The following is a 27,011-nucleotide window of genomic DNA, read 5'->3' as shown; positions in this document are numbered from 1 at the left end:
GAGATTGGCCTGACCTGGCAGAGCTCAAAGTAGCAGGAGGGCTCTCCAGAGAGGACTTGAACCAGAAGCAAAAGAGTTGTCCTACTCTTGAAGGTCTCATACAGCTGGCTGTCAAACACAAGGAAGGTGATGTCACTGGAAGTCATATGGTGTATAGGGAGTAGAGAATCATGTACAGTGAGGCAAGGAACCCCAAGCAAGGGGCAACCTGGAGAGTTATGGTACTATAACAGTACAGAGAATTGCTCCTTAACATGGCACATGACATCCCCTTAGCTGGACATCTGGGGCAGAACAAGATCTGGAAAAGGCTGGTCAATCACTTCTACAAGCCTTAAATGTCAGACAAGTGAAGGGGATTGGTTGCTTTTGTGTCACCACTCACCCGTCAAGCCAGTGGCAAGGCACAAGTCAAGTCAAATGCCCCCCTTATGTAAACTGCCTATGGTAACCTTTGAGAGGGTAGAGATCGATATAGGTGGTCCTCTAGACCTCCCTATGGCCACTGGAAATGGATTAATCTAGTTGGTAGTGGACCATGTCAACAAATGCTGTGAAGATATTCCCATTAGGACAGTTACTGCTCCTTCAGTAACTAGAGCCTTAATTGGCATCTTCACCAGAACTGGGTTCACTAAGAAGGTCATTTCAGATAAGGACACACATTTCATGTCCACCTCTCTGAAATCAATGTGGGATGCGTGTGAGGTGACTTATAAGTTCACCCCCTACCATCCCAAGGAAATGGTCTGGTGGAAAGGGTCAACCAGACAAGCAAGAAATGATTATGATTTTGCCTGAGAAACTCCAAAGGAGATGGGGTATTCTCCTACCATGCATGCTGTTTGCATACTGGGAATTGTCTCAGAAAGGAGTATGTTTCATTCCATTTTAACTACTTTTTGGACACACTGGAAGAGGTCCTTTGAGATTGGTGATAGATGGTTCAGAGAGAATTCTCAAGTAACACAAAGAAGACCTTGCGGACAATGTGCTTGGCCTTTGCTCCAGGAAGGTTAAATACATGAGGAAAGCAAACAGAAACTTGGAGGCCAGCTATGAGCTTGTCAAGCAGTGGTATGACCAGAGGTCCTCCATTGTTGAGTACCAACCTGGACAACTGGTGTGGGTCATAGAGCCTGTGGCCCCCAGGGAGGTGCAGAGAAGGAATATCGATGTCTAAATATCGAGGGACATAAATATCCTCGCAAACATATTGTGGGGAAGAAATATCGACAATATCATGGACAACAATATTGACTGACTGGTAAGTAATATCGATTTCAAAAACATAGACGTCTTAAATATCGTTTACAAAAATATAGTTGACAAAAATATCGAATTATTAATAATGTTATGTATTTTAGTGTTTTTAATGAGAAGAGTTTGAATTTTATTATATGTTTTAAAATTATACTAGTTATTAATGTAGTTTAAGTTTAATTGTATGTTTTTATTTCTGTAGCGGGTTGTGGGTTTATAGGGGAATAGGGTGGGAAGCAACTTAATTATATACCATTTATTGAATAATTCATGTGTTAATTGATTAATAATAATATTTTAATAATTAGTTGTTATTTAATTTCAATTAATCTATATATTCAATATTAATTATGTGAATTGTTTAATTACTTTTAGGTGTGTGTTGTGGTGTTTATATGTTTATATGTGTAAATGGTGTGAATCGTGGTAATTAATTTTTTATTGATTCATTATTAAATATCTTTACATTAATTTCCATTAATTAATTAGTAATTATTAATTGAAATTGTGTAATTAATTTTAGGTGTGTGTTGCAGTGTTTTTTATGTGTAAATGGTGTGAAAGGTGGTAAGTAATTATTTTTTTATTGATTAATTAACAAATATTTATAAATTAATTTCCATCAATTATTAGTAAATATTAATTTTAATTGAGTAATTAATTGTAGGTGTGTGTTGTGGATATTATCGTGTTAGTGAATGTGTAAATAATGATTTTTTATTATCTTTGTAAATAATAATATATTTAAATGTATATATTAATTATGTTATTATTGGAAATTAAATTTAATAAAAAAAATTGTGATTTCATTTTTTTGTTGTTGTGGGATCCAGCACTTTCCCTACTGTTGCACTCACTGGTGTGGGAATAGTAATTTCTACCCCTCCACTATCCAGCTCTTTCCCTACTGTTGCACTCACTGGAGTGGGTATAGTAATTTTTACTCCTCCGCTTTCCAGCGCTTTCCCTACTGTTGCACTCACTGGAGTGGGAATAGTAATTTATACCCTTCTGCTATTCAACGCTTTCCCTACTGTTGCACTCACTGGAGTGGGAATAGTAATTTTTACCCCTAAGCTGTCCAGCACTTTCCCTACTGTTGCACTCACTGGAGTGGAAATAGTAATTTTTACCCCTACGCTATCCAACGCTTTCCCTACTGTTGAACTCACTGGAGTGGGAATTGTAATTTTTACCCCAACGCTATCCAACGATTTCCTCACTGGAGTTGGAATAGTAATTGTTACCCCCACGCTATCCAGCGCTTTCCCTACTGTTGCGCTCACTAGTGGGAATAGTAATTTTTACTCCTCTGCTATCCAGCGCTTTCCCTACTGTTGCACTCACTGGAGTGGGAATTGTAATTTTGACCACTCTGCTATCCAACGCTTTCCCTACAGATACCTCTCTGGAGTGGGAATAGTAATTTTTACCCCCACACAATCCAGCGCTTTCCCTACTGTTCCAGTCTCTGGAGTGGGAATAGTCATTTTTACCCATAAGCTATCCAACATTTCCCTATTGTTGCACTCACTGGTGTGGGAATAGTAATTTTTACCACTACACTATCCAGCACTTTCCCTACTGTTGCACTCACTGGAGTGGGAATAGTCATTTTTACCCCTACGCTATCCAATGCTTTCCCTACTTTTGCACTAACTGGAGTGGGAATAGTAATTTTTACCCCCTTCACTATCCAATGTTTTTACTGCTATTATGTTTATTTTGTTATTAAATGTATGTTTTATTCTTTTGTAATAGTTTAATGTGTTAATTAAATATAGAATATTTTATTTAATTTTAATATAATTTAAAAAGTTTATGAATTAAATAAAGATAATAGTTAATACAATGTATTTAATTAAATATTTGTATATGTACAAATTGTTTGTGTTTATATTTATTAAATTAAGTTTATTAGTTTTAATTAGTTAAAATATATATTTAATTTAATTTATTTTGCTAATAATATTAATATTATTTAATTAATTGTATTTAAGTTATGTAATTTTTTTAAGTCAATATTTTTTACTTCAATATTGTTTACATCATTAATATTGTACTTAACTGTTTCTATATAGGAAGTCTATATTTTTTTTATCAATATTTTCACATCAATATTTTTTCATCAATATTTTTACTGTCGATATTTTACTATGGAACCCCCAGGGGCCTCCAGGTCAAGCTGACTGTGCCTTACCCTATCTTAGAGAAAAAGGGTGAAGTTACTTTTTGGTAGATTTGGGTATTTCCAAATACCCCATTAGGGCGATACATGTGAATAGGCTCATGGTCCATCATGACAGAGCAGACATCTCTATTCTCATAGTAGCTGATGGAGGGGAAGAGGAGGAGAGTGAACCTCTTCCTGACCTACTATCCACCAATGTTAAAGAGGCTCAGTGGAGGGAGTAGTTTTCTCCTCCTCTTTGACAGAACAGCAGCAAATAAACTGTTACAAACTACTCAGTCACTTTGCAGATCTCTTTTCGTTAACTCCAGCTTTGACAACATGGTGTACCAATGATGTGGACACCAGTGACAGATTGCCTGTCCAAAGCAAGATACACCGATTGTCAGACCAGGTCAACGCTAGCATCAAAGCTAAGGTTGAAATGATGCTAGAGTTGGGGGTGATTGAATGGTCTAGTAGTCCATGGGCTAGTTCAGTAGTCCTAGTGCCTAAGTCAAGTTCCAAGGGAGGACAAGCAGAAAAGAGATACTGAGTGGATTACAGATGTCTAAATGCAGACAACAAGACTGATGCTTACCTTATTTCTAGAGCAGATGAGCTCATTGATAAGTTGGGGGTTGCAAAATATCTGATCACCTTTGAACTGACTTTAGGTTATTGACAGATAACCCTCACTCCAGGAGCCAAGGAGAAGTCTGTATTTTCAACTATTGAAGGGCAGTTTCAGTTCAAACCAAATATCATTTGGGTTGAAGAATACACCTGCCACTTTCCAGAGGTTAGTAAACGGAGTACTCTTAGGTTTGGAAGACTTTAGTGCAGCATATCTGCATGGCATTACTGTATTTTGTTCTAAGTGGAAGGATCGTCTTGTCCGCCTCAGAGAAGTGCTTCACGCCCTTCAACAAGTAGGGATGACTATCAAGGCACGTAAGGGCCAGATAGGGCAAGGGTCTCTAGTGTTCTTGGGCCACCAAGTGGGTCATGTGCAACCTCTCAAGCCCAAAATTCAGACAAATCTCTCCTGGGAAAGGCTTAAGTCGCAAGACCCATCAATGGATATGGTATCGTAGTGCCATCTTAGACAGAATTAACCTACACAAACTGGTATCAGATGTCAGAAAAAGTGAAAGAATGTTGTCGTTCCTGAGTCCCCTGTCAAGTCAGTGGAAAGGCAAAAGGCAAGCCAGAGGTTCCCCTCCTGGAAGGGACTTCCTTTGAGAGGGTAGAGATCAATATTGCTGGTCCCCTAGACCAACCTACTGCCTCTGGCAATAGGTTTCTCCTGGTGGTAGTGGGCCATGCCACCAGACACCCTGAAGCTATTTCCCTTTAGTACAGTTTCTGCTTCTGCAGTAGCTCGAGCCCTACCTGGCATCTTCACCAGCGTTGGGTTATCTAAAGAGGTCATTTCAGGTAAGGGCACAGATTCCATGTCTGCCTATCTGAAAGCAATGTTGGATCAGTGTTGGGAGACTTATAAGTTCACCACCCCTTTCATCACCAAAGAAATGGTCTTGTAGAAAGGTCCAACAAGAGCAAGAAAGGCATGTTATGGGTTTGACAGGTAAACTAAAAAGGAAAAGGGATGTTCTTCTACCTGCTAATCAGACCTCAGTGACAATGTTCTAACCTATCACAAAGTATATGTTGAATTGGCTAACCCAACATGGCAGACACTGACTTATAAGACCTTAGTATATGGTATTTAGAGTATGTAAGGTTGAGTGTCGGTCCAGGGCTGCAGCACTAATTGTGTCACCCTGTGTGTGACAAAGTATAAAATGGCTCCCAGCCTGCAACTGCAGACTGGAAGGGCAGAGTTAACCCTGCTACTACTTTGCCATTAAAATCAATGGCAAAGCCCCTACTTCCCATAAACAGATGTGTAAATCTCCCCTAAGGAAGGTCAATGGAGCCTGAATGCAGGGAGCTGAATAGTATTAAGTATTATTAAGTAAGACATGTATTTTATATATATGTCCTGACAACAACACTTCCAAATAGTTATTTTGCAGTGGGAGAGTTAGTAGCCCTATTGGCTAACACAGGGTTACCACTTGACCATTAAGTCCAGCTAACAAGCTAACATCTGAAGAGAACTACTGAGATGGGTACTGTAAGTTAACAAATTATCTTTGCATTAAACCTACCTTGATGCCCAAGTCAAATTTTACCTCACTTTCATAGTAATGCAACTTTTAGAAAGGTGACACTTTGTGACCCAGTTTCTCCACTGGCCTCACACTGTCACTATACACCAGACTGCTTTCTGCCCTCCTTGGCTGTATTGTGAATGTCTACCAGGTTCATTAACAATAGTAGCCTGCTACAGGATGAGGTGTAAAATCCCCATTCGCAGGAAGCAACTTTGTTCAGGTAGACAGTCTGGCAGCAGGGACAGAGAGGGCAGACCACTGCACAAACAGGTTTTGCCCTGGGCATGTAGCCATTAGGTATCCACACCTCTAGAGTAGGCTACCAAACTCCTAACATTCAAGGAAGAGTTCAGACAACTTGAGAGTGGCCAGTATAGTGCACTCTGGGTTTGCTAGATGCCACACATGGCTAGAAATTGGTAAAGAAGAGGAGTTTGGTCCTGGGGTGTAGGGGAAGCTGGACCAATGAAATGTGAACAATCAAGAATTTGCTAACCCCCACGTGAATACTTGTGTTAAATTTTTAGAAAAACACAAACAAAGAAATTATCTTCTGCTTGTGCAGGTATTTTATTTACACCTTTTCGAATGTTATCAAGTTTCTTTATATATTTTCATGGATGAGAAAGATACGTATAAACCACATTTATACATATATACAACTATTATACAACAAACATATATACAAATATAGACAGTTTTTGTACAATCTTCTTTTTCAAAAGCTGCGATTTCACAAATAATGACTCTTTGCGAAATATTTCTCACTTATAATTACCACAAAATGAAAATAGAAGCAAGAAAAGGCAACCAAATTATTATAAGAAAGGTCAATATCAACTTTGGAAAAAAATCAAAGCGATTAACAATAAATTCTTGTTCCCTTTCTTTTAGTGCCTGCCGACGCTTTTCGAATCTGGAGTTAAATTACAGATTCTCATCAGGGCTCTTTCATTGGGGGTAATCTAAATAGAGAATGCAAAAGAAGATCACTCAGTAACTAAATCTGAATAAGAGTAACTTGTTCTCCCCTTATAGAGATTAGATGTCACAAAGCCTGTTACCTTAAGCTGTGGGCAACGCGGTCCCGCGGGTCCAATACATGTAACGAAGCTAATGACTTCCTGGGTCCTTTTAGTGTGACTGTGGACCTACTGTACGGAATGAGGGATATTTTACTATTTTCATCAAGGAAAAACCAAAGGACAGCCTGTTTCACAGACAGAAAAGCAAAAAATCCATACCTATAATGGTGTAGTCAGCGTGGGGGGGTTTCTTTAGTTTTGTTATTGTCCTCCGCACACACACGGGGATTCCAAAATTCTGCAAGGTACAAAGAATAGTGCTCTTAAAAGCCCATTCTTTTTCTTTTAGCTTTCTACTGGGTGACATTCGCAACGAAGCAGGACGTACCTGTACTGTTTGCTTTTACTGCAGGGAACGTGTTCTGATCCTCTCCGATCTGGCACGCCTCTGTTGTTTAAATTCCGCCGCGCGGGACCGTGATTCAGCGTCCTCCGCGGTGTTGGAGACAGCGTTTCAAATCGCTCTGTACACCTACATTGGAATTATTACGGTTTTAGTGGGAGCTAAACTAAGGATTCGCAAAAAGTCGGTCTCCCCCACCCACACTCACCTTCCTCTCACTGTGGCTTCCTCTCGCAGCAAACCTTCCACCATTACTGAGGCCATGGTTGGCTCTTCCACTATATCAAGCCGCCGCTAAGCATTATGGTACCTGTAGTTTACCAATCGTTGTGGAGAGTCCAAGTGCCTTACAGCCTCGAAATCTCTGACAACGAATTCAAGCCTGTTTGTGCGCTATTAAATTTTAAAATCAAATAAGCCTCCTTTCTGAGCAACACTTGTTCTATGTTAATGCTGGGTTTCATTTGATTCATGCTAAACAGGACGGTCCACTGGAATTCATTATCCGCATGATTACTCTCAATGAAGTGTTGCACAAGAGGTGCAGTCTGAACTTTATTTTTGAGACGTGATCGATGTTGTGTCATGCGTGCATTAACTTGTTGGGTCGTCTTTCCTATATACACTTTTGGACACGGACAAACAATGGCGTACACAACATTTTTGGTCCTGCAGTTCGAAAAGCCAGTGTGTGGCCAAATAATATTTGCGTGTTGGAAGGTTTTGCCCTCAATGGTGGAATCACATGCCACGCAATTACCACATCTGTGGTGGCCTTCAATGGGCTTTAGACCCCTTTGTGATAACAAATCACTTTTGGGTTTGGTTAGCCTTATATCTGCACGGACAATCTGTTGTCCTATACTTTGATTTTTCTTATATGCAAAAATAGGGCGTGGGAAGGGTACTTCAAGTTCTTCAAGAAGATGCCAATGTTTGAGCACCATTTGTCTTATGTTATGTGTTTCTGCACAAAAGGTGGTGACGCACACCAAATTCTCCAGGTCCCGTTTTACTTTAGTTTCAAAGAGGCACTCTCCAGGGGTATAACGTGCTCTTTTGTATGAGTGTTTTAGTAACTTACTGGGGTATCCCCTTTGGCCCATTTCCTCACCAAAGTTCTGTCCATGTTGGTCGAACTGCTTTATTTCAGAGCAATTTCTTCTAATTCGAAGAAGTTGTCCATATGGGACATTCGCCCTTAGATTTCTTGGATGCAAACTCCTGTAGTGGAGGATGGCATTCTTGTCGGTTGCTTTCTTATGTAAGGAGGAACTCAATCTACCGTCCATATTTGATATTTCAACATCCAAAAATGTCATTTTCAAATTGCTTGAATCCACAGAGAACTTAATGTCCTTATGTCTAGCATTGAGCCAGTTGTGGAAGTCGATCAACTCGGTGTGGCTCCCCTGCCACAGGAGCCACACGTCGTCGATATATCTGTACCAGTGAATTATATGATGTTGAAAGGGATTGTTTTCTTCCACATATTTTTTCTCGTACTCGGCCATAAACAGTACGGCCATCTCAGGTGCATAAGGGCACCCCATCGCGGTGCCCTTAATTTGCATGAAAAAATCGTCATTAAAACGAAAGTAGTTCCTTTTCAATGTGACTTCCGCTAGTTTAAGGATGAAGGACGTGGGGACTCTATGGGGTCTTTCTCTAGAGTCCAGGTAGAGTTCTTTCACTTCTAACGCCTCGTCCTGTGGGATCTGCGTATAAAGTGAAGTGACGTCCATGGTCACCATGAGTTAGGTGGTTTGATCAAACAGGGTTCCCTCAACTTTTGTCAAAAAATCTGTTGAGTCTCTTAAATACGCTTTCACTTTGGCCACAAATGGCTTGAGGAAAAAATCAACGTATTTAGATAAGGGCTCAAGACAAGATTCACACCCTGAGACTATTGGGCGTCCCGGGGGATTGGCTAAGTCTTTGTGTATTTTGGGCAAAAAATATGCCACTGGAGTTCTTGGGAACTTTTTCATTAGAAACTCTCCCTCTTTGGGGCCTAAAAACCCACTTTCCTTTCCCATTTGGACAATGTTCAAAATTGAAGCCTGAATTTGTTGTAACGGGTCTTCTTTCAACTTTCTGTACCATTCTAGATTATTGACTTGAGAAAGCCCTTCTGCCAGATATTTTTCTCTGGGCCAAATCACAACAGCACCACCTTTGTCGGCCTGTTTTATTACTACTGAAGAATCTTCTTTAAGAGTCTTCAGTGCGGCCTGTTGTCCTTTAGTGATGTTACGTTGTACAAACTTTTTCTTATTTTCCAGTTTGTTTATAGATGACAACATGATTTGCTCGAAGGCATATATCTGTTTGGGGATGTTGTGACTGGGAACAAATGAAGATTTGTTCCTTAGTCCTGTAGTTTCAGTGGTGGTATTGGATGGTTGATTGGCAAAGAATGCTTTGAGTCTAATCTTGCGGCAGAATTCTATTGTTTCCAGTTTGATTTTGGTAAAGTCTGTCTGCCTAGAAGGAACAAATTTAAGACCCAAATTGAGGACCGATTCTTCATCTTTTGATAATGCTCTAGTGGAAAGGTTAACTATAGTGGAAGAGCCTCCTACGACTTGTAGAAGTTTCGCCGCGTTCTCATCTCCCATGGTGTTTTGAATCGAACTTTTGACTGTTGGCCTTCCTCTAAAAAAGGAGTTTGTTTTTTATTCCCTCTTGTGTCTGAACCTGAGGATTCAGAAGATGAGGTTTCTGAAAAAGTTTTAAACCTGTTTCGTGACCTCCCTTGGAAATTAGAAAGTGCTCCGCGAGAATCCGTTTGAGAATAGTAATCGTCTTTTAAAAAGGGATAAGCCCTCTCTAGCGTGAAAGATTTAGAATCCCGTTCGTACTGGGCAGTTTTGCTGTTGATGGTATTATCTTTGAAGGTCTGGATTTCTTTATCTAGCTTCTCTAAGAGAGCCTTTGAGTCTGGAATCAACTGGCTGTCCCTGATCGCTTGCGTTAGATCCTCAATTTCCTGTAATTCCTTAGCACATAGTCTCTGAGCGGTTTCAATAGTATGGACCATCAGGTCCCTGCTGCACTTTGTGTTGATGCAGCTGAAACCTTTTTTATAATCTGTATCTTCAGTGAAAATCACTGGGACATTCTTAACCTGAAGCCCCCATGGGATGGTCCCATCCCTTAGGTGCTTCAGAAGGAAATGCCCGTGAAGTTCAGTGCGAATGTGCTTTTTCCGAAGTCTAGTCAGTTTATCTGTTTCGTTCTGCTGTTGAGCTGAAGAACCCGGCATTAACATAGAACAAGTGTTGCTCAGAAAGGAGGCTTATTTGATTTTAAAATTTAATAGCGCACAAACTGGCTTGAATTCGTTGTCAGAGATTTCGAGGCTGTAAGGCACTTGGACTCTCCACAACGATTGGTAAACTACAGGTACCATAATGCTTAGCAGCGGCTTGATATAGTGGAAGAGCCAACCATGGCCTCAGTAATGGTGGAAGGTTTGCTGCGAGAGGAAGCCACAGTGAGAGGAAGGTGAGTGTGGGTGGGGGAGACCGACTTTTTGCGAATCCTTAATTTAGCTCCCACTAAAACCGTAATAATTCCAATGTAGGTGTACAGCGCGATTTGAAACTCTGTCTCCAACACCGCGGAGGATGCTGAATCACGGTCCCGCGCGGCGGAATTTAAACAACAGAGGCGTGCCAGATCGGAGAGGATCAGAACACGTTCCCTGCAGTAAAAGCAAACAGTACAGGTACGTCCTGCTTCGTTGCGAATGTCACCCAGTAGAAAGCTAAAAGAAAAAGAATGGGCTTTTAAGAGCACTATTCTTTGTACCTTGCAGAATTTTGGAATCCCCGTGTGTGTGCGGAGGACAATAACAAAACTAAAGAAACCCCCCCACGCTGACTACACCATTATAGGTATGGATTTTTTGCTTTTCTGTCTGTGAAACAGGCTGTCCTTTGGTTTTTCCTTGATGAAAATAGTAAAATATCCCTCATTCCGTACAGTAGGTCCACAGTCACACTAAAAGGACCCAGGAAGTCATTAGCTTCGTTACATGTATTGGACCCGCGGGACCGCGTTGCCCACAGCTTAAGGTAACAGGCTTTGTGACATCTAATCTCTATAAGGGGAGAACAAGTTACTCTTATTCAGATTTAGTTACTGAATGATCTTCTTTTGCATTCTCTATTTAGATTACCCCCAATGAAAGAGCCCTGATGAGAATCTGTAATTTAACTCCAGATTCGAAACGCGTCGGCAGGCACTAAAAGAAAGTGAACTAGAATTTATTGTTAATCGCTTTGATTTTTTCCAAAGTTGATATTGACCTTTCTTATAATAATTTGGTTGCCTTTTCTTGCTTCTATTTTCATTTTGTGGTAATTATAAGTGAGAAATATTTCGCAAAGAGTCATTATTTGTGAAATCGCAGCATTTGAAAAAGAAGATTGTACAAAAACTGTCTATATTTGTATATATGTTTGTTGTATAATAGTTGTATATATGTATAAATGTGGTTTATAAGTATCTTTCTCATCCATGAAAATATATAAAGAAACTTGATAAAATTCAAAAAGGTGTAAATAAAATACCTGCACAAGCAGAAGATAATTTCTTTGTTTGTGTTTTTCTAAAAATTTCACACAAGTATTCACGTGGGGGTTAGCAAATTCTTTATTGTTCACACATAGCTAGAAAGACATCACAGAATGGGAAGAGACCTGATACCTCTATGGCTAGTGAACGCATTATCTTCCCAGTGCAATTTCTGGGCACCCTGAACCTCACATCATATCAGAACTGGAAAAAGGACTGAAGAAGGACTGACCCTCCTGCCCCCTGGACTCATCAAAGAGAGGCTGCTAGACTGCACCTGCCATACTTTGAGCTAGTGCAGAGAGGACTGTGGCTCCTGGCTTGAGCTCCCAAACCCCGACCAAAGGAGTGACTCCAAGGTTCAGTCGGTTTGCCCCTTGGAACCAGCACCAGGGCCATCAAAGCTGAGGTAGCCCAACTCAGGAATTCAGTAGCCACTCCAGAAGAGTCACTGCTGTCTGCTGCTTTGCACCACAAAAGATTGATCCTCATTTGTCAAAGGTTGCACCAGAGTCTATCAGACCACGGGGTGTTATGTGAGTCAAGATTGGTCACCTAAGAGGGATGCAAGCCTCCACCCAAGGATATCACAGTGGACGGAGGCTTGTAGCAGAGCAGCAGTTGGCCTTCCACTAACTGTAAGAGGACTTCAAAAGACTCCAAACTGAGGCCAAAGTCAGCCCACCTGACCTTCAGACAGGTAAATACCCACAAAGACATCCCAATCGACTGCACAACACCCTGAACATCATTGAGCATCTTCCATCTCTTGCATCTGTAGCATTTAGACCTCTCCAAAGAAGATTATGGCGGTTGTGCTGTAAAGTTTGGAACTGTACTTAAAAACACTTTGTTGGCCAGGTAACTGTACAAATACTCCTTATTTGCCTCCCTGACTTTCCCCCAGTCAGATTTGGGTGCCCAAGCCGGGTCTCAGTAGTCAAACACAACTCAAACAAACTTTTCAAAGGTTTATACATTTTACAGTTACCAATGCTTGTTTGCAGTTAAACTGAGATCTAAGTTTTATTCAAAAATTAAACTGAGATTTAAGTTTTCTTTAAAAATCTGGGTATATCGGGAACCCTACCATGGACATTGCTAAAAGTCATAAAAATATAATCTATTTTTAGCAATTGGAGTCAGATTTTTATTGTGTTGTGTGAATTTCTTATTTCGTTGTTTCGTACTATCAAACGCTTTACACTAGCTCCTTTGTTTTAGCCTTGCTGCTCGAACACGCTACCTAGCTACCCAGGGCTGAGCTGAAGGTTTTATAAATGAGCCTGACTGGACCGAAAACAGATTTTGTTAGTGTATTACATGGTGAGGTTGTGCCACCATACTATAAAATACATCCAAATCCTTCCAATGGTGTCTAGCAGTGGGATCTAGAACTTGTGTTCAGCTGTACCAGATAAATAATAAGTTAGCAACCACTGAAATGATCTGCTGAGTTGCCACTGAGAAGACATTTTAAAACGTTCTGTATATCCAAGGCACCTTTTTCAGAAGTTCTCAGTAAGTCGACAACAAGTATTCACAAATAGTGGTAAAACGTTTAGGAAAGTCTGCAAAGATGGAAATCATGGACACCGACTTGGCCAACTGGCCCCCACTGAGGATAAATGGATTAAGGATGTTGTGCAGGATAGAAAAATTCAACCAGGGATCACTGCCAAGAATGAAGCCTGGGATAGCCCCTCCGAATCTGGGGGAAGCAAAAAGAGCCAAGGCACCAACTAGCAGAAGAAATCACCCCTGACAGTGGGGATGAAAAAGATGGCAGCGATCTCATTGACACAGAGGAGGGCCTCTACAGTTCAATCAAGGCATGACTACACATCTGCAATTCAAAAGAGCTCTATCTCAGTAAGGAGACCCAAGGTCCTAGAAGCTCAGCTCAGCCTATTAAAGATCTTGGGGAGGAAGCTGGCTCTAAAGAAAGAAAATGTGTCCTAGAGGAGATGAGGATTAGGATGGGACTTAAAATGCAAGGACATGGCGGCAGCAACAAGCAAACAGGGTGAATCCTGGGGGTGCCTATAATCCCAAAGGTATTATTCCTTAGTATGTAGAGAGTGATGGCATATATAAATGGCTGTAAACTCACTAAAAGTACATCTCAAAATAATGAGAAAAGGAAGGAAAATCCCAGGATGTGGTGTAGTGAAGAAAATGGGCACTAAAAATGCCCTGTACAAAAGGATGAGACCTCTTTTAGGACAAATACCCTCACTTACCAGAAAATGACATGGTTCATCATAGCGTTTCCTCCTCACACCAGGGCTGCAAGGTGACTGATGTGGGCTACAAACTTTTCTGGGCTTGAAAAGGAGCTGAGGTGTTTTAAGGAAAGGAGCAAAGGTAGGGGTGGTGATGGGAAGAGTGCAAAGAAGGGAAGTTAAAACTGTATACAGGAGGCCAAATATATTTTATTCTGCAGACTCCTCGGACAGGATTAAAAAGAGAGAATACCACGGGTTATCAGTAAATATACCCCTGCAGTAGGTCCAGATGATAAGTCACTCTGCATAAAAATGTATATAAATATGTAAGTGTAAGTAAATACATTGTCCACCACGTTTTGTTAACCTGTACGAATTAGTGAAGGCATGGAAATTTCAAAAGACTGAGTCCATCGTCTCATATGAAAACATAATCAAAAAAATAAAATACAAAGATGCCATAAATCATGTGTTGGAGTGTCCTATTGGTTACGTAGATCATGGTCTCCAAATCAAAAGGAAAACATTTTTTTGACAGCAATGAATTAAAAGTGTTACCTAGGTGACCTTACCTAATCGGTGATGTATAATTCCTTTCTCCAGCCTTGTAGGTGACCCCACGGTTTACACAGCTGGATAAAATCAATGGGACAGGAAAAGCGAACAAAAAAAACCCTCATCAATAACCCCAATAAATCTGTCATGTTATGATTGTAAAATAAAGAAGAAACATATGAGGTTGTGTGCTATAAAGGAGTGGAAGAAATAACCTTGTGTTACTATACGATGCAGCAGGCACTGCATGTGTGTATTCAGAAATGGCATGTTGATTGAAAATAGCGCGTGTTCCCAGGACTTGTCAGAAAGGCAAAAAAGTGTGTGACCCTACTTGAAAGATATACTGAAAAGAAAAGGCACACGCTAAAGAATCTTGGGAAAGGTGCGTCCCAAAATTGCAATTCTGGCCGCAAAAGCAGCCAGATCCGTCACAGGTCCTATGAGGACAGGGCGTCTATCACTTTGTGGGGCGTTCAGCCAAGCACAGCAAGAACGCAATGTCTGGAAAGACCATGCACCTACCTGCATGGAGGTCTGTGTATTTCGGCATGCTGGAGTTTGGGTGAGAGAGAAAGAGGACAGTCTGGACTACATAAATTGAAAAAGACACGCCTGAATTAACTCATGGGGACTCGTCTCTAAGGACCATGGGAAGTGTAGGTCCCTGGTCCAAGAGTATGCACAATAGATATCTCAGGCTGGGTGTCTGCGTTATCAGAGGGGAGGGAGGAGATAAACCGCATTGAAAGAAATGTCATGGAGAAAGGAAACAGGCCGGAAAGGCCGAACTGTTCAAACATGAAGCGAGGAGATGTGTATGAAAGTACAGAACGAGTGTGGTTAAGAAATGGAATGGACTTATTTTTATTCTGATGATGTGGGATGTCAGACTAGCCTTTACAGATAGTGAACATGTGGGAGCTGCCCTGATGTTAACTGGACTGTGTATGGTCTTGAGGATGATCAAAATATGTTGTGTTTAGGATGTACGCGGGGCTGATGAGGGGAAAACCCTGATATTACTACACCTGGTCGGTGTATTGTCTTAATGAAGGGGGTACATATCTAACACCCCAGCCTTGTCTAGAAGATATCGTCATTCATGCCCTGTCTATCCCAGTGGAGCCTAAAACTCCATCTTTGTTCTCTGTGAAACAGGACTTATTCCTGAGTCTCCTTTGTCTGGAGATTGTTGTCATCCTATGTGTGGCCTGTGTCTAAATATTATCTAGTGAGTTCAGTGTTATTTTTCTTGCACAGTATCAAACTCTGATGTTCCACTATTTCTGTCTCACCTTGTGTGTAGTCATACCCACATATATCAAATTGCTAGGGCAGCATAGTATATGGATGACTCCCTTTGTGTTACTGTTAATTAGAATGCGTAACTCCCGGGGTGGTCAGGCCCAAGTCTATCTGTGACAAAGGTATGGCATACGGACAGACAGAGCACGACCCACAGGGATAGTGTCCTTTGGCAGGCACCGTTTATCATAGAGTGTTCTGGTGAGCCTCCCTCAGTGTATGGTGATGTGCTTTAAGGCGTGTATGTATCAAGATGTCCCTGATAATAATGCTGCATTAAAGGGCCAAAAGGGGTCTGGTTAACTAGTTCTCACATGTTGAGAAAGGACCAGTTCCGATTTATTGATCTCTTAACAATGTCAGTCAAGTGACTGTACTTGCTGACGCAGATCATGTGGTCCATGGGGTTCTTAGTATATCTTTCAAGAAGTGCTTCTCTGTGGATCTTCATGGCCCTTTTTGTTGCTTTTTGTATGCATTTGGTAGGGTAAGATCAGTCTATAGATGGGCACTAAGTGTATTGGCATGCTCTCTGTACATTGTGACTTTGGTGCAGTTTCTGTGTATCCTGAGGAATTGTCCCACCGGAAGATTGTTTCTTAAGGCATGTTGGTGGAAACTGGTGTAGCTTAGTAAGGAGTTGTGAGCCATTGGTTGTCTATATAGATCTGAGCATATGTAGGTCAAAATAGGGAAAGAAGGTCCTGTTGAATTCACACATGAATGTCAAATGGGGATTCCTTGAGTTAAGCCAAACAGCGAAGGTCTCTGGTAAGTTGTCCGAGCCTACCCTTGTCACCTTTATGTCATTTATATATCGCCTCCAGATTTTGAGATTGGCAGAATAAGGTTGTCTGGTGGGTAAATATGTTTGAGCTCGAAACTGTACTTGTAGAGTTTAGCCATACTTGGGGCAAAGGTACTTCCCATTGAAGTCCCTGTGAGCTGCAAGTGAAGTTGTTCTTGAAACTGGAAGAAATTCTCTTTCCTAGTGATAGTGGCACAATCCATCACAAAGGAAGTTGAAGTAAAGTCGGCCTGCCTTCTATGGTCCAAGAGATCTCTGACCATTTGTAAAGACTCATCTTGTGGGATGTTGGTATGGAGGGATTCCACATCAGAAGATGCCAAAAGGTGTTTCTCCGGGTCAAAGACAATTTCAGTAAGTACATTCAGTATGTGTTTGGTATTTTGCAGGTAGGATGACGTTTCTGCTACGATAGGGCGTAAAACAGTCCACAATTTGGGAAAGTGGTTCAAGCAATAACACAGTAACAGAGACAAAGGTTCTTCCAGGTGGGGGTCTGGTAGGTTTGTGTATTGTTGGTAAAATGAAAAAGTACAGCTTCTAAGGCTGTTTTCATACCATGAACTCTGATTCACCCTTGGTGATCCATCCCTTATCTTTCCCTTTCTCAACCATTGTCTTTATGGTCTAGGGGTGGGGTCCATCTGTTAGCATTGGTAGTATCTTCGATCATTGAGTTGTCAATGGCACTCATCTTGATAGCTCTGTTGGTCCATGATGACTGTGGCTCCTCTTTTTTCAGCCGGTTTCATGACTATCTCACTGTTTGATCCTAGTTGCAATTCGGCTTTCGATAGATTGAAGAATGGCAATTTGGCAGAGGGTCTCAGATTCGTTTTTCACAGCCTTCTGAAAAGTCACCACTTCTGGTCGAACTAAGTGTAGGGGTGGGTTAAAGGTAGATTTGCTTCACAGGCCTGTTTTGGTTTCTCTTACAAAATCATTAGCTTCTGTATTGTCTAAAAAAAGAAGGCCAGTTGAATTTTTCTGAAGAACTGGGATAGTTCAATCTGTGTGATGAAATCATCACCAAATTGGGTGGGGACAAAGCCCAGTCCCTTGGCAAGGACATCTTGTTCTAATGGGGTAGAACCTTGAGACTAAGATTGACGACTAAATTGGAATGGTGCATGTTGATGGGGAGAAATCTCTTGTCATGCTCGGTGTCAGGCATTGTTCGATTGCCAGGTCCCAGTACACTCTCTGGGCATCTTGTTGGTTCCCGAGTGTCGATCTGCTTCCACTTCTTCTCCATCCCCTTCAGCCCGGCCCTGTTCTAAAAAGGGGGGGTCATTCGGGATTCCATATGGGGTTGTAAGGAAGGATTGTATAGTTATCCACAAGGCTGGGGTGGCCACCTAAGTCCTGGTGGGTGGGTTGCTGTGGAGGTTTGGGGGCTTACCTGTAAAAGTTATTCTGACATCCCACATCATTAGAATAAAAATGAGTCCATTCCATTTCTGAACCACACCTGTTCCTTAATTTTGTACACATCTCCTCTGTCCAGTTGATGCCACCGTCCTTTGATTTTTTCCCTCCATGGATTCAACTACTCCCTTTCATGTTTGAACATGTCAGCCTTGCTGGCCCATTTCCCTTCTTCCCGACATTTCTTTCAATGAAGTTTATCTCCTCCCACCCCTCTGATAATCCAGACACCCAGCCTGAGGTTTCTATTGTGCATACTCCTGGACTGGGACCTACACTTCCCATGGTCCTTAGAGACGCATCCCCATGAGCTACGTTGGCGTGTCTTTTTCAATTTATGCGTCACAGGTCTTCTCTCTCTCTCTCACCAGACTCACGCATGCCAAAGCACATGGACCGCTTTGCAGGTAGGATGGGAAGTGCTGTTTTTTAAAGACCTCGCATTCTTCCTCTGCTTGGCCGAACGGCCTGCATAGCGTTAGACACCCGGTCCTCATAGGACCTGTGACAGATCTGGCTGCTTTCGAGGGCAAAGTTGCATTTTCAGGACGCACCTTTTCCAAGATTCGTTAGCGTCTGCCTCTTTCTTTCAGTATATCTTTCCTGTAGGATCACCCACGTTTTTCCATTCTGGCAAGTCCTAGGAATGCGCGCCATTTTCATTTAACATGCCATTTCTGATTACACACATGCCTTGTCTGCCACATAGTGTAGTAACACAAGGTTATTTCTTCCACTCCTTTTATAGCACACAACCGCATATGTTTCTTGTTTATTTTACAATCACGGCATGCCCGATTTACTGAGGTTATTGATAAGTGTTTTTTCTGTTTGATTTTCCTGTCCCATTGATTTCCTCTAGCTGTGTAAACACTGGGGTCACCTACAAGGCTGGAGAGAGATATTATACATCTCCCATTAGGTAAGACCTCCTAGTTAACACTTTTAATTCATGCTGTCAAAAAACCCGAATCATTTGATTTGGAGCTCTTGTACTTTTTAACGAATAAGACACTTCGACACATGATTTATGGCCTTTTTGTGTTTTGTTTTCTTGATTATGTTTTTCATACTCTTGCAATTTCAGAGCCATCACTCATTTGTACAGATACTGAAACTTGGTGGCAAGTATATTTACTTACACTCATATATATGGATTTGTATGCAGAGTGACTTATCATCTGGTCCTGAAGAATGCCCCTGATCCCCTGTTGGGGTCACTAAAAGGCAGAAACCGGTTGACCTACCTGCTGATAACCCCTAGTCCTTTCTCTTTTTAATCCTGCCCCAGGATTCCTCAGAATAAAAGTTATTTGGCCTCCTGTATGCAGTTTTAAACTTCCTCCTTTGCACTCTACCCCTCACCACCCCTACCTTTGGTCCCTTACTTAAAACACCTCATCTCCTCTTTAAGATCAGAAGAGTTGCAGCCTACATAAGTGACCTTGCGGCCCTAGTGTATGGAGGGAACCCTATGATGTAGCATGTCACCTTCGGGTGAGTAAGGGTTCTTGTCCGAAAAGAGTCTCCTCCCTTTGAGCAGGCCATTCTCTGTGCATGTTACCTTCACTACACCACATCCTGGGATTGTCCTTCCTCCTCCTGTTTTCTTGTCATTTTGAGAAGTCCTTTTAGTGAGTTTATATTCAGACAGGGAGTAGTAAGGTCTCCTCTACAGAGTCTCTCTCCTAAATTCCCATTGTAAATTACTAGATAAAGGGCTGGCATTCTATGTGAAATCCCTATTAATGAGAACAGAGGATACCCAATATTGTGGGTCCTGATTGTGGGAATTGATGCCAACAGTAGTGAGAGATAGACTGCTGATACTGGAGTATGATGTGGCAGAGTCATATGCCCACATAAAGGAGGCACTCATTGCACTATTTTGTCTAACCCCAGAGGAGTACAGAGAGACGTTTCAGGAACACACACAAGGGGTCAACTCAGACATGGGTTAACTTTGTAATGCCTCTATGAAGTCACTGGAACGCTGGATAACAGGTAACCAGGTGTACACCTATGAGGGTCTTTAAAATTTGGTGGTTATGGAAGACATATTGTACATCAGATAAGTCACAGCAACATCTGTTGTATTCAAAGCTATCTACTACTAGAGAGCTGGAGAAGATAGCTAATGAATGGGTGCACTATGGTGCTCAAAGAATCCCAAAGTGATGAACAAATGGAAGGAGGACAGATCCCCTCTTTAAGGGAAAGAAGGGGCCAAGAATAAAAGTCAGAGAATTCCAAAGAATCACCAAATCATGACTAAAGGCCAAATGCCACACCACATTCAAAGCAAAGTGGATACCTGGGAAAGAGCTTTGACAATGTGAAGGCTGGGGTGTACTATAACTGTCAACAGCCAGGGCACAAGAGAAGGGATCCTGCATGCACCAAGAAGTCACCAACTCATGACCATCCCAAAGGCATTTCAATGTAGGGATGGAGATGGAAGTGTCTCTGAGAATTGCAAGGGGTACACAGAAGCTACTTTAGTCTCCATGGGTGAGGGGGAAGTTGAACACCTGGCCCACTGACCTGCCAGCATGATAAAGTACAGGCAGTGACCTTGAATACATGGGACTGAAGTCCAGGCCTTGAAGGATACAGGTGTCAGCATTAACGTGGTAATGATTAAGCTAGTTTCCCTAAGTCAGAACTACCTGATAAAGTGCACCAGATAGTCAACACTGACAATTTTACACTGTAACTTCCCATAACTGTGAAAGACTTTGAGTAGGGAGGGGTTATAGCCCTAAGAAAGAAGCTGTGTCCCAGGCCATCCCAGTGGAGTGTATGCTGGGCAACAATCTTGAAACATTTGCCTAGGCTGAGGTGGAGAAAAGTTCTCATGCTGCAATGCTGGGCCTCCCTGAGTGGGTGAGTATCTCCACTAGAGCACAAAAGGCCTTAAAAGAAAGTCAAGGGAATTTAGAGCCTGGAGAAATGTCCCAATGATCTAGTTCTAAGTAGAATGGAAGGTAGGCTGGCAAGGTCACTCCGAAAGTCCACAGACCCAGAAGGAGCCTAACCCTCAAGGGAATGGCCTCGGATCCAAGCAGGAGTTTCATTCTGTACGAAATTTTCCTGACTTGGCAGAACTCCAAGGATTGGATTGGCCCCATTAAGGACTTCAGCTAGGAGCAAAAGCCTTGTCCCACCCTTGAAGGCCTAAGACAGCTGGCTGTCAAACAGGATGGGATTGATGTCACTGGAACCCATGAAGTGTACGGGGAGGAGGGAATCCTGTACAATGAGGCATGAGAGCCCAGACCATGGGCAACAAGAGAAGTGGTGGTCCCCCAACAGTTTAGTGAATTTCTCCCTAACCTACCCCATGACATTCCTTTAGCTAGATATTCTGGGAAAGGCTGGTCAATCAATTCTACTGTCCTCAGACACCAGAAAAAGTGAAAGAGGTTTGGTCGCTTCTAACCATGCTAATGCAGATAGCATTTCCAGGTGTGGTGAAAAGTCCCACTCTTGAGAGCCTGAGACAGCTGTTTGTCAAATAGGAGGGGGTGATGACACTCTAACCCACAAGGTTTTACTGGAAGGAGGGAATTCTGTACCGTGAGGCAAGGGACCCCACACCATGGGCAACCATTAGAGTGTTGGTCCCCCGACAGTAAAGAGAATTCCTCCTTATCCTGGCCGACGACATCCCTTTAGCTGGACATCTGCTAAAAGCTGGTCAATCGTTTCTAATCGTCTCAGATGTTAGAACAAGTGAAAGAGTTTTGTCGCTCCTGTGTCCCCTGTCAAGACAGTGGCAAGGCACCTGACAAGCCAAAGGCTTCCCTCATCCCACTGCCTGTGATTGGGACTCCATTTGATAGGGTAGAGATTGATATTATTGACCCCTAGACCCCCTTATTGCCTCTGACAATATGATGAGCTTGGTGGTAGCAGGCCATGACATCAGAAACTTTGAGGGCAGTTCCTGCTCCTTCAGTACCTACAGCCCTACGAGGCATCTTGACCTGAGTTGGGCCCTAATCCAGTCATTTTACAAATTCCATGTTTGCCTATTTGAAAGCAACGTAGTATGAGTGTCGGGTTACTTATTATTTCACCCCCCACCATCCCAATGAATATTGTTCTGTAGAAAGGTTCAACACAACCATGAAATGCATAATATGGGTTTACATTATAAACTTAGAAGGAGATGAGATGTTCTCTTACCTGGAATGCCTGTTGTTTGCTTACAGGGAGGCCCCTCATGGAGGAGTGGGCCTCAATCCATTTGAACTACTCTTTGCAACCCTGCAAGAGGTTCTTTGGGATTGGTGAGAGAAGGTTATGAGAGACTTATTAAGGAACCCAACTCCTTATCTTATCCACAGATCCATCACTAAGTACATGGCATGCAATCACCCCAAACAAATCTCCCCCCATTATGAAGCTCATCCACTCAGGGGCCTTGTTGGACCCTTTTCCCCACCATGCATACTGCAGAGAACTCCTATCCATCAGCCCCATGGTCACACCCTTTCAGAACACCTGCTCCATGTCAGCCACCTTACCAGAAGATGGGAAACATGCAACAGCCATTCTCATGCTGAAAACCCCTCTGCAGATCCCTCAAAATGTAAAAGTAAATTGATACTTGTATAGCGCACTACTCACCCGCAAGGGTCTCAAGTCGCTTGTACGAATACCACTGTGGAACCCATCCTGGCTTTCCCTGTGAGGCGTCCACTCCTGGGTACCCCCAAGGTGGAGGCCAGGCATCCTTAGCATTGTGGGGGCCGTTGTGGAGATTAAGCAAGCTATTGCCCAGAGTTGCAGAGTGGGACTCATGATTGGAATAGGCAACGAGGCGAAAATTATCAGGTCCGTGGAATTTTGAGCCCAAGACCCGCCGAGGCGGGGAATTGAACCCTGGTCCTGAGCTAGACCTCTGCATCAGGGTCTGCCGCTCTAATCATTGAGTCACACTTCTCCACATCACTTGCCAACTACAGACAAATCTCTCTGTTTTCATACCCAGCCAAGGTATTGGAGAATATTATCAACAGACACTCACTGAATACCTCAGCTACCAGCACTCTACAATGTTTGACAAGGTCTACCACCACAGCGCCTGCTGGAATCCAAGACCTTGCTCCCTGCTGGTTCTGCTCCGTCTTGATTAACAGGATCCAGTCTGTCAGCCTGTCATCTTTCACCTTAGACCCTCAAGACCTCATCTGCAAAGTCCCTTGATGATCCTTTATTAGCACAACCATCATCAATGCTTACATAATGCCCCTGGCAGACATCATCACTTAGCACGGCACCAACATCCTTTCCTGCGCTGATGACATGCAATGTATTCTCACACTTACAGACAAGACACCCAGCACCTGGAAAACGTTTATTACATGCATTCCCCACGAGGATACTGTCTCAGCAAACTGCAAGATGACCAGTATTTCCATACCAAAATGATTGGATCCGAAAATAACAGACCTAGTTTTAGAGGGTGCAGATCTGCACCTGGAACACCCCAAGGTGCAAATTGGGGCTGCCACAAGATAAGAGACAGACTGGTATTGGCGTATCCACTCTATTACCAAGGGGGACACAATTAGTGCTCTCCCAAGAAACTCACCAGCCTCCCCACCTATCCAAAGATTCTTTCCGCCAGCCCATATATGACCTGCTTGTTTAAGCCCGTCAGTTATTTAACACACAAAAAGTAATGGGATGAATGCTGCAATGAGTCAGAACACTAGCATTCACTCAGGTAGCAATCCAACCCTTTGCTCTTTTGCCCACCATGCCACCTTGGTTTTGACAGAGCCATATGCAAATAAGTCTCCATCCTGCTCCAATAGAAAGCGCCCAACCCAAACTGCCAGGCCAGGTGTACTCTAAACTGGAACACAAGTAACCAAAGACTGGTTTCTCCTTGATCTGGGCTCATCAGTTGGGTGTAACCTAGTTTTAGTGGCACAGTGAGCATGGTACCCACATCTTGGCATATCCTCATCCAAACAGAGTGTTACATCAAACACACAAAAGGTGATGGGAGGGATGTATACAATTAATCTAACCACTGGCAATATTTGCCAATCAGATATTAGCACTTGCTCAATGTTGGTGCTAAATATCTGTATTATGGTCTCCAGACTGTGGAGAAACCCAACTGAAAGGGTACAGTAAATCAGGATCTAGTAGGTTATGCCGCAAACCTGGGGCATTATCTTGTAATCTCAATGAACTCACATGAAGAATCAACCCAAATGGTTAATGCTGGCAGTGGGAGTTCCCCACAGAGCTAATGGGGAACTCAAAATGAGGCAAGATAGTTGTTAACATACCTTCTCATGTATGCAAAAGATGTTCGCAATCTTCCTGGATCAAGGCACGTCACTATTGTAGCACAGAAGCAAAGAAGGAGACCAGCTTCCAAGACAGTCCGGCTGAAATACATTTTGGGAATCTGCAAAATAATATCAGACTCATATTAGGAGAGACAGAGTGAAGGCAGAGTTTCATATGCATTGTTAAACAATAACATTCAAAGCCAAAACTGATTGTCAGGATAGGGTGTGTCATTTCATTTGGAATATTTCGTAATGACAGTGTACTGTCATTTTTAGTTTCTGCAAAATTTTGATTTGATGTTCATTGTCATAATACAGTTATTCCACATTGATGTAAGAAGTGACAGCTGTGGATGGATAGAGATGTAAGAAAACTGACTGTTTAGCAAGGGCTATAACTACTCTGAGTTACCAAGAGCTTATGTTCTTATAGCCTTCTCGATCCCAGAGATCGAGAAGGCTATAAGAGCCTATTACGAGAGTACAAAAATAGAGTCATTAAGGAAAAACAGGACTATTTTTCCAACCTAACCTGTTCCTTAACATCCTCTAAAGAGCTCTTTAAAATAGTGGATTCACTGTGCTCTCTCCAGGTACCTGACCCTGTAGTTGCTTCCCAGGAGCTATGTAATGATATATCAGACTTCTTTTACAAAAAGATAGATGATATTTACATTGCTCTAAAGTCGCAGAGGAACTCTCTTAGTTCTGAGGATTTCTCTCGAATTAAACGACTGGAAGTGTGGAATAAAGATTCCCCTCAGTCCCTTGAACAATTCCCTGCTCTCTCTTTGGAGGATCTTAACAGCCTGTTGGATAAAACAAAATCGTCTTCCCCACTTGATCCAGTTCCTCTGAAACAACTTAAGAACTGCAGAGAGATCATTCTTCCTCCGATGCTGGAAGTAATGAATGGAGCCTTGGAACAGGGCATTTTTCCGTCACTTTGGAAGAAAGCCATTGTAAAGCCGCTGCTGAAAAAGACCACCTTAGACCCTGGAGTACTGAAGAATTTTAGACCCATCTCTCTGCTGCCTGCCCCTGCTAAGATGTTGGAGACCCATTTGAACCTCCACCTTTGAAACTTCCTTGAGTCCTCTGGTTTCTTGGACGGGTCCCAACATGGCTTTAGAAAGCTGCATAGCACGGAGTCTGCCTTGACGAAAGTCATGGATAACATCCGCAGAAAAGTGGATTTGGGTCAAACCACCGTGCTGGTGCTGCTAGATCTTTCAGCAGCATTCGACACCCTGTCTCCCCTTACTTTAACATCTAGGTTAAGGGAGGCAGGGGTAGAAGGACCGGCACTCAGTCTCCTGAGCTCCTTTTTACATCAACGAGAGCAACGTGTCATGCTTGGTGAGTACCTCTCCCCTGTTAAGTCCTTGCAATGTGGGGTGCCACAGGGGTCGGCATTGAGTCCGACCCTGTTTAACATCTACGTGGCCCCCCTTGCAAGACTAGTAAGATCTCAGGGGATGGAGGTAGTGTCGTATGCCGACGACACGCAGATTATGGTATCCCTGACCCACTCTGTGAACGAAACAGCATCGAACTTTAGGGCCTGCATGCAACTTGTTGCAGAGTGGATGATCTCCAACTCCCTAAAGTTGAACGGGGATAAGACAGAGGTCCTGGTCTTTGGCAAAGACCAGGGCATGTGGTCAGGTGATTGGTGGCCTCCCTCTTTAGGTAGCTGCCCTATACCTACACAATCTGCCAGGAACCTTGGCGTCATCTTTGACACCCAGCTCTCCATGGAGCTTCAGGTCAACAGAACGGTGGCCACCTGTTGGGGCGTCATCAGGACCCTGAAAAGGATCGTTCACTATCTGTCCCCACAGGCACGGAAACAGGTGGTGATCGCCCTTGTCGGCTCAAGGCTTGATTACTGCAACTCACTGTACGCCGGGGCCAACAAGGGCCTGCTTCAGCGTCTGCAGGTTATACAAAACGCGGCAGCGCGGTTTGCTCTCGCTCTGCCTTGGTTGGCTTCTATGACCTTGGCGAGGAAGAACCTCCATTGGCTCCCCATTCCCTCAAGGATTACGTTTAAACTCCTCTGCCTAACATACAAGGCTCTATCTGCAGGCTCGGCTGATGCCCTTGGATCGCTACTCATTAGATACGTTCCGAGCAGATGTCTATGTTCCAGTGAGCTTAATCAACTGGTAACTCCCAGAGCCAAGAAGGCTAGATGGGGGAGCAAAGCTTTTTCTATACTGGCACCTCAGATGTGGAATTCACTCCCCCTGGAAATCAAGCTTCTGCCTTCCCTTGACCTCTTTAGGAAGTCACTGAAAACTTGGCTTTTTATTAATGCATACCATTAGGCTCTGTTTCTGTCTGCTAACAGCCTGTTATTTGATTTAGGCGCCTTGACGCCCACTGGGCATAGCTGCGCATTATAAATGATATTTCATTCATTCATTCATTATTCACAAACAAAGGTTGTGCAATTTGGGTCAGTAACTGATCAATAGTTTTCAGCTCCAATTGCTTCATGTCATTGATACATTTGACTGCAATTCCCAAATATAAGAGGTATTGCCTCTTTCACGACCCTCGTATTTGTGATTCTTAATGCATCCAACAGAAAATCTTCTCAAATTCATATATGTGCGCTATGCATTGCAAAAAGTTGATTTGAGATGGCAAACCCTGTATTTCTGCACATTTCAGGTTTTGCTTCTACTCCTTTGTGCATGAAGCCCCAAAGTTGGCCGGTTTAGTAGT

General features: G+C 42.7%; 1 protein-coding gene and 1 long non-coding RNA gene across 2 annotated transcripts in view; both read right to left on the bottom strand.

The window, feature by feature from the left end:
* LOC147722994 (uncharacterized) overlaps positions 1-27,011 on the bottom strand; it is a 73,987-nt gene that overhangs the window by 34,156 nt on the left and 12,820 nt on the right. The window contains exon 2 of the mRNA XM_086965393.1: positions 24,270-24,391. Coding sequence (XP_086821519.1) covers positions 24,270-24,382 — 113 coding nt within the window. The 5' untranslated portion in view covers positions 24,383-24,391. The remainder of the gene's footprint in view (positions 1-24,269; positions 24,392-27,011) is intronic.
* On the bottom strand, positions 3,384-16,438 carry LOC147722995 (uncharacterized). The gene is made up of 2 exons (XR_015310051.1): positions 11,720-16,438; positions 3,384-6,025 (listed from the first exon to the last, which is right to left on the bottom strand). It is a non-coding gene; the product is annotated as an uncharacterized LOC147722995 (long non-coding RNA).

Source organism: Lissotriton vulgaris, chromosome 4_1, assembly GCF_964263255.1.
Source record: "Lissotriton vulgaris chromosome 4_1, aLisVul1.2, whole genome shotgun sequence".
Classification (NCBI taxonomy): Eukaryota; Metazoa; Chordata; class Amphibia; order Caudata; family Salamandridae; genus Lissotriton; species Lissotriton vulgaris.
The sequence above is the reverse complement of the archived record's forward strand: the minus strand, read 5'-3'. Positions and strand labels throughout refer to the sequence as shown.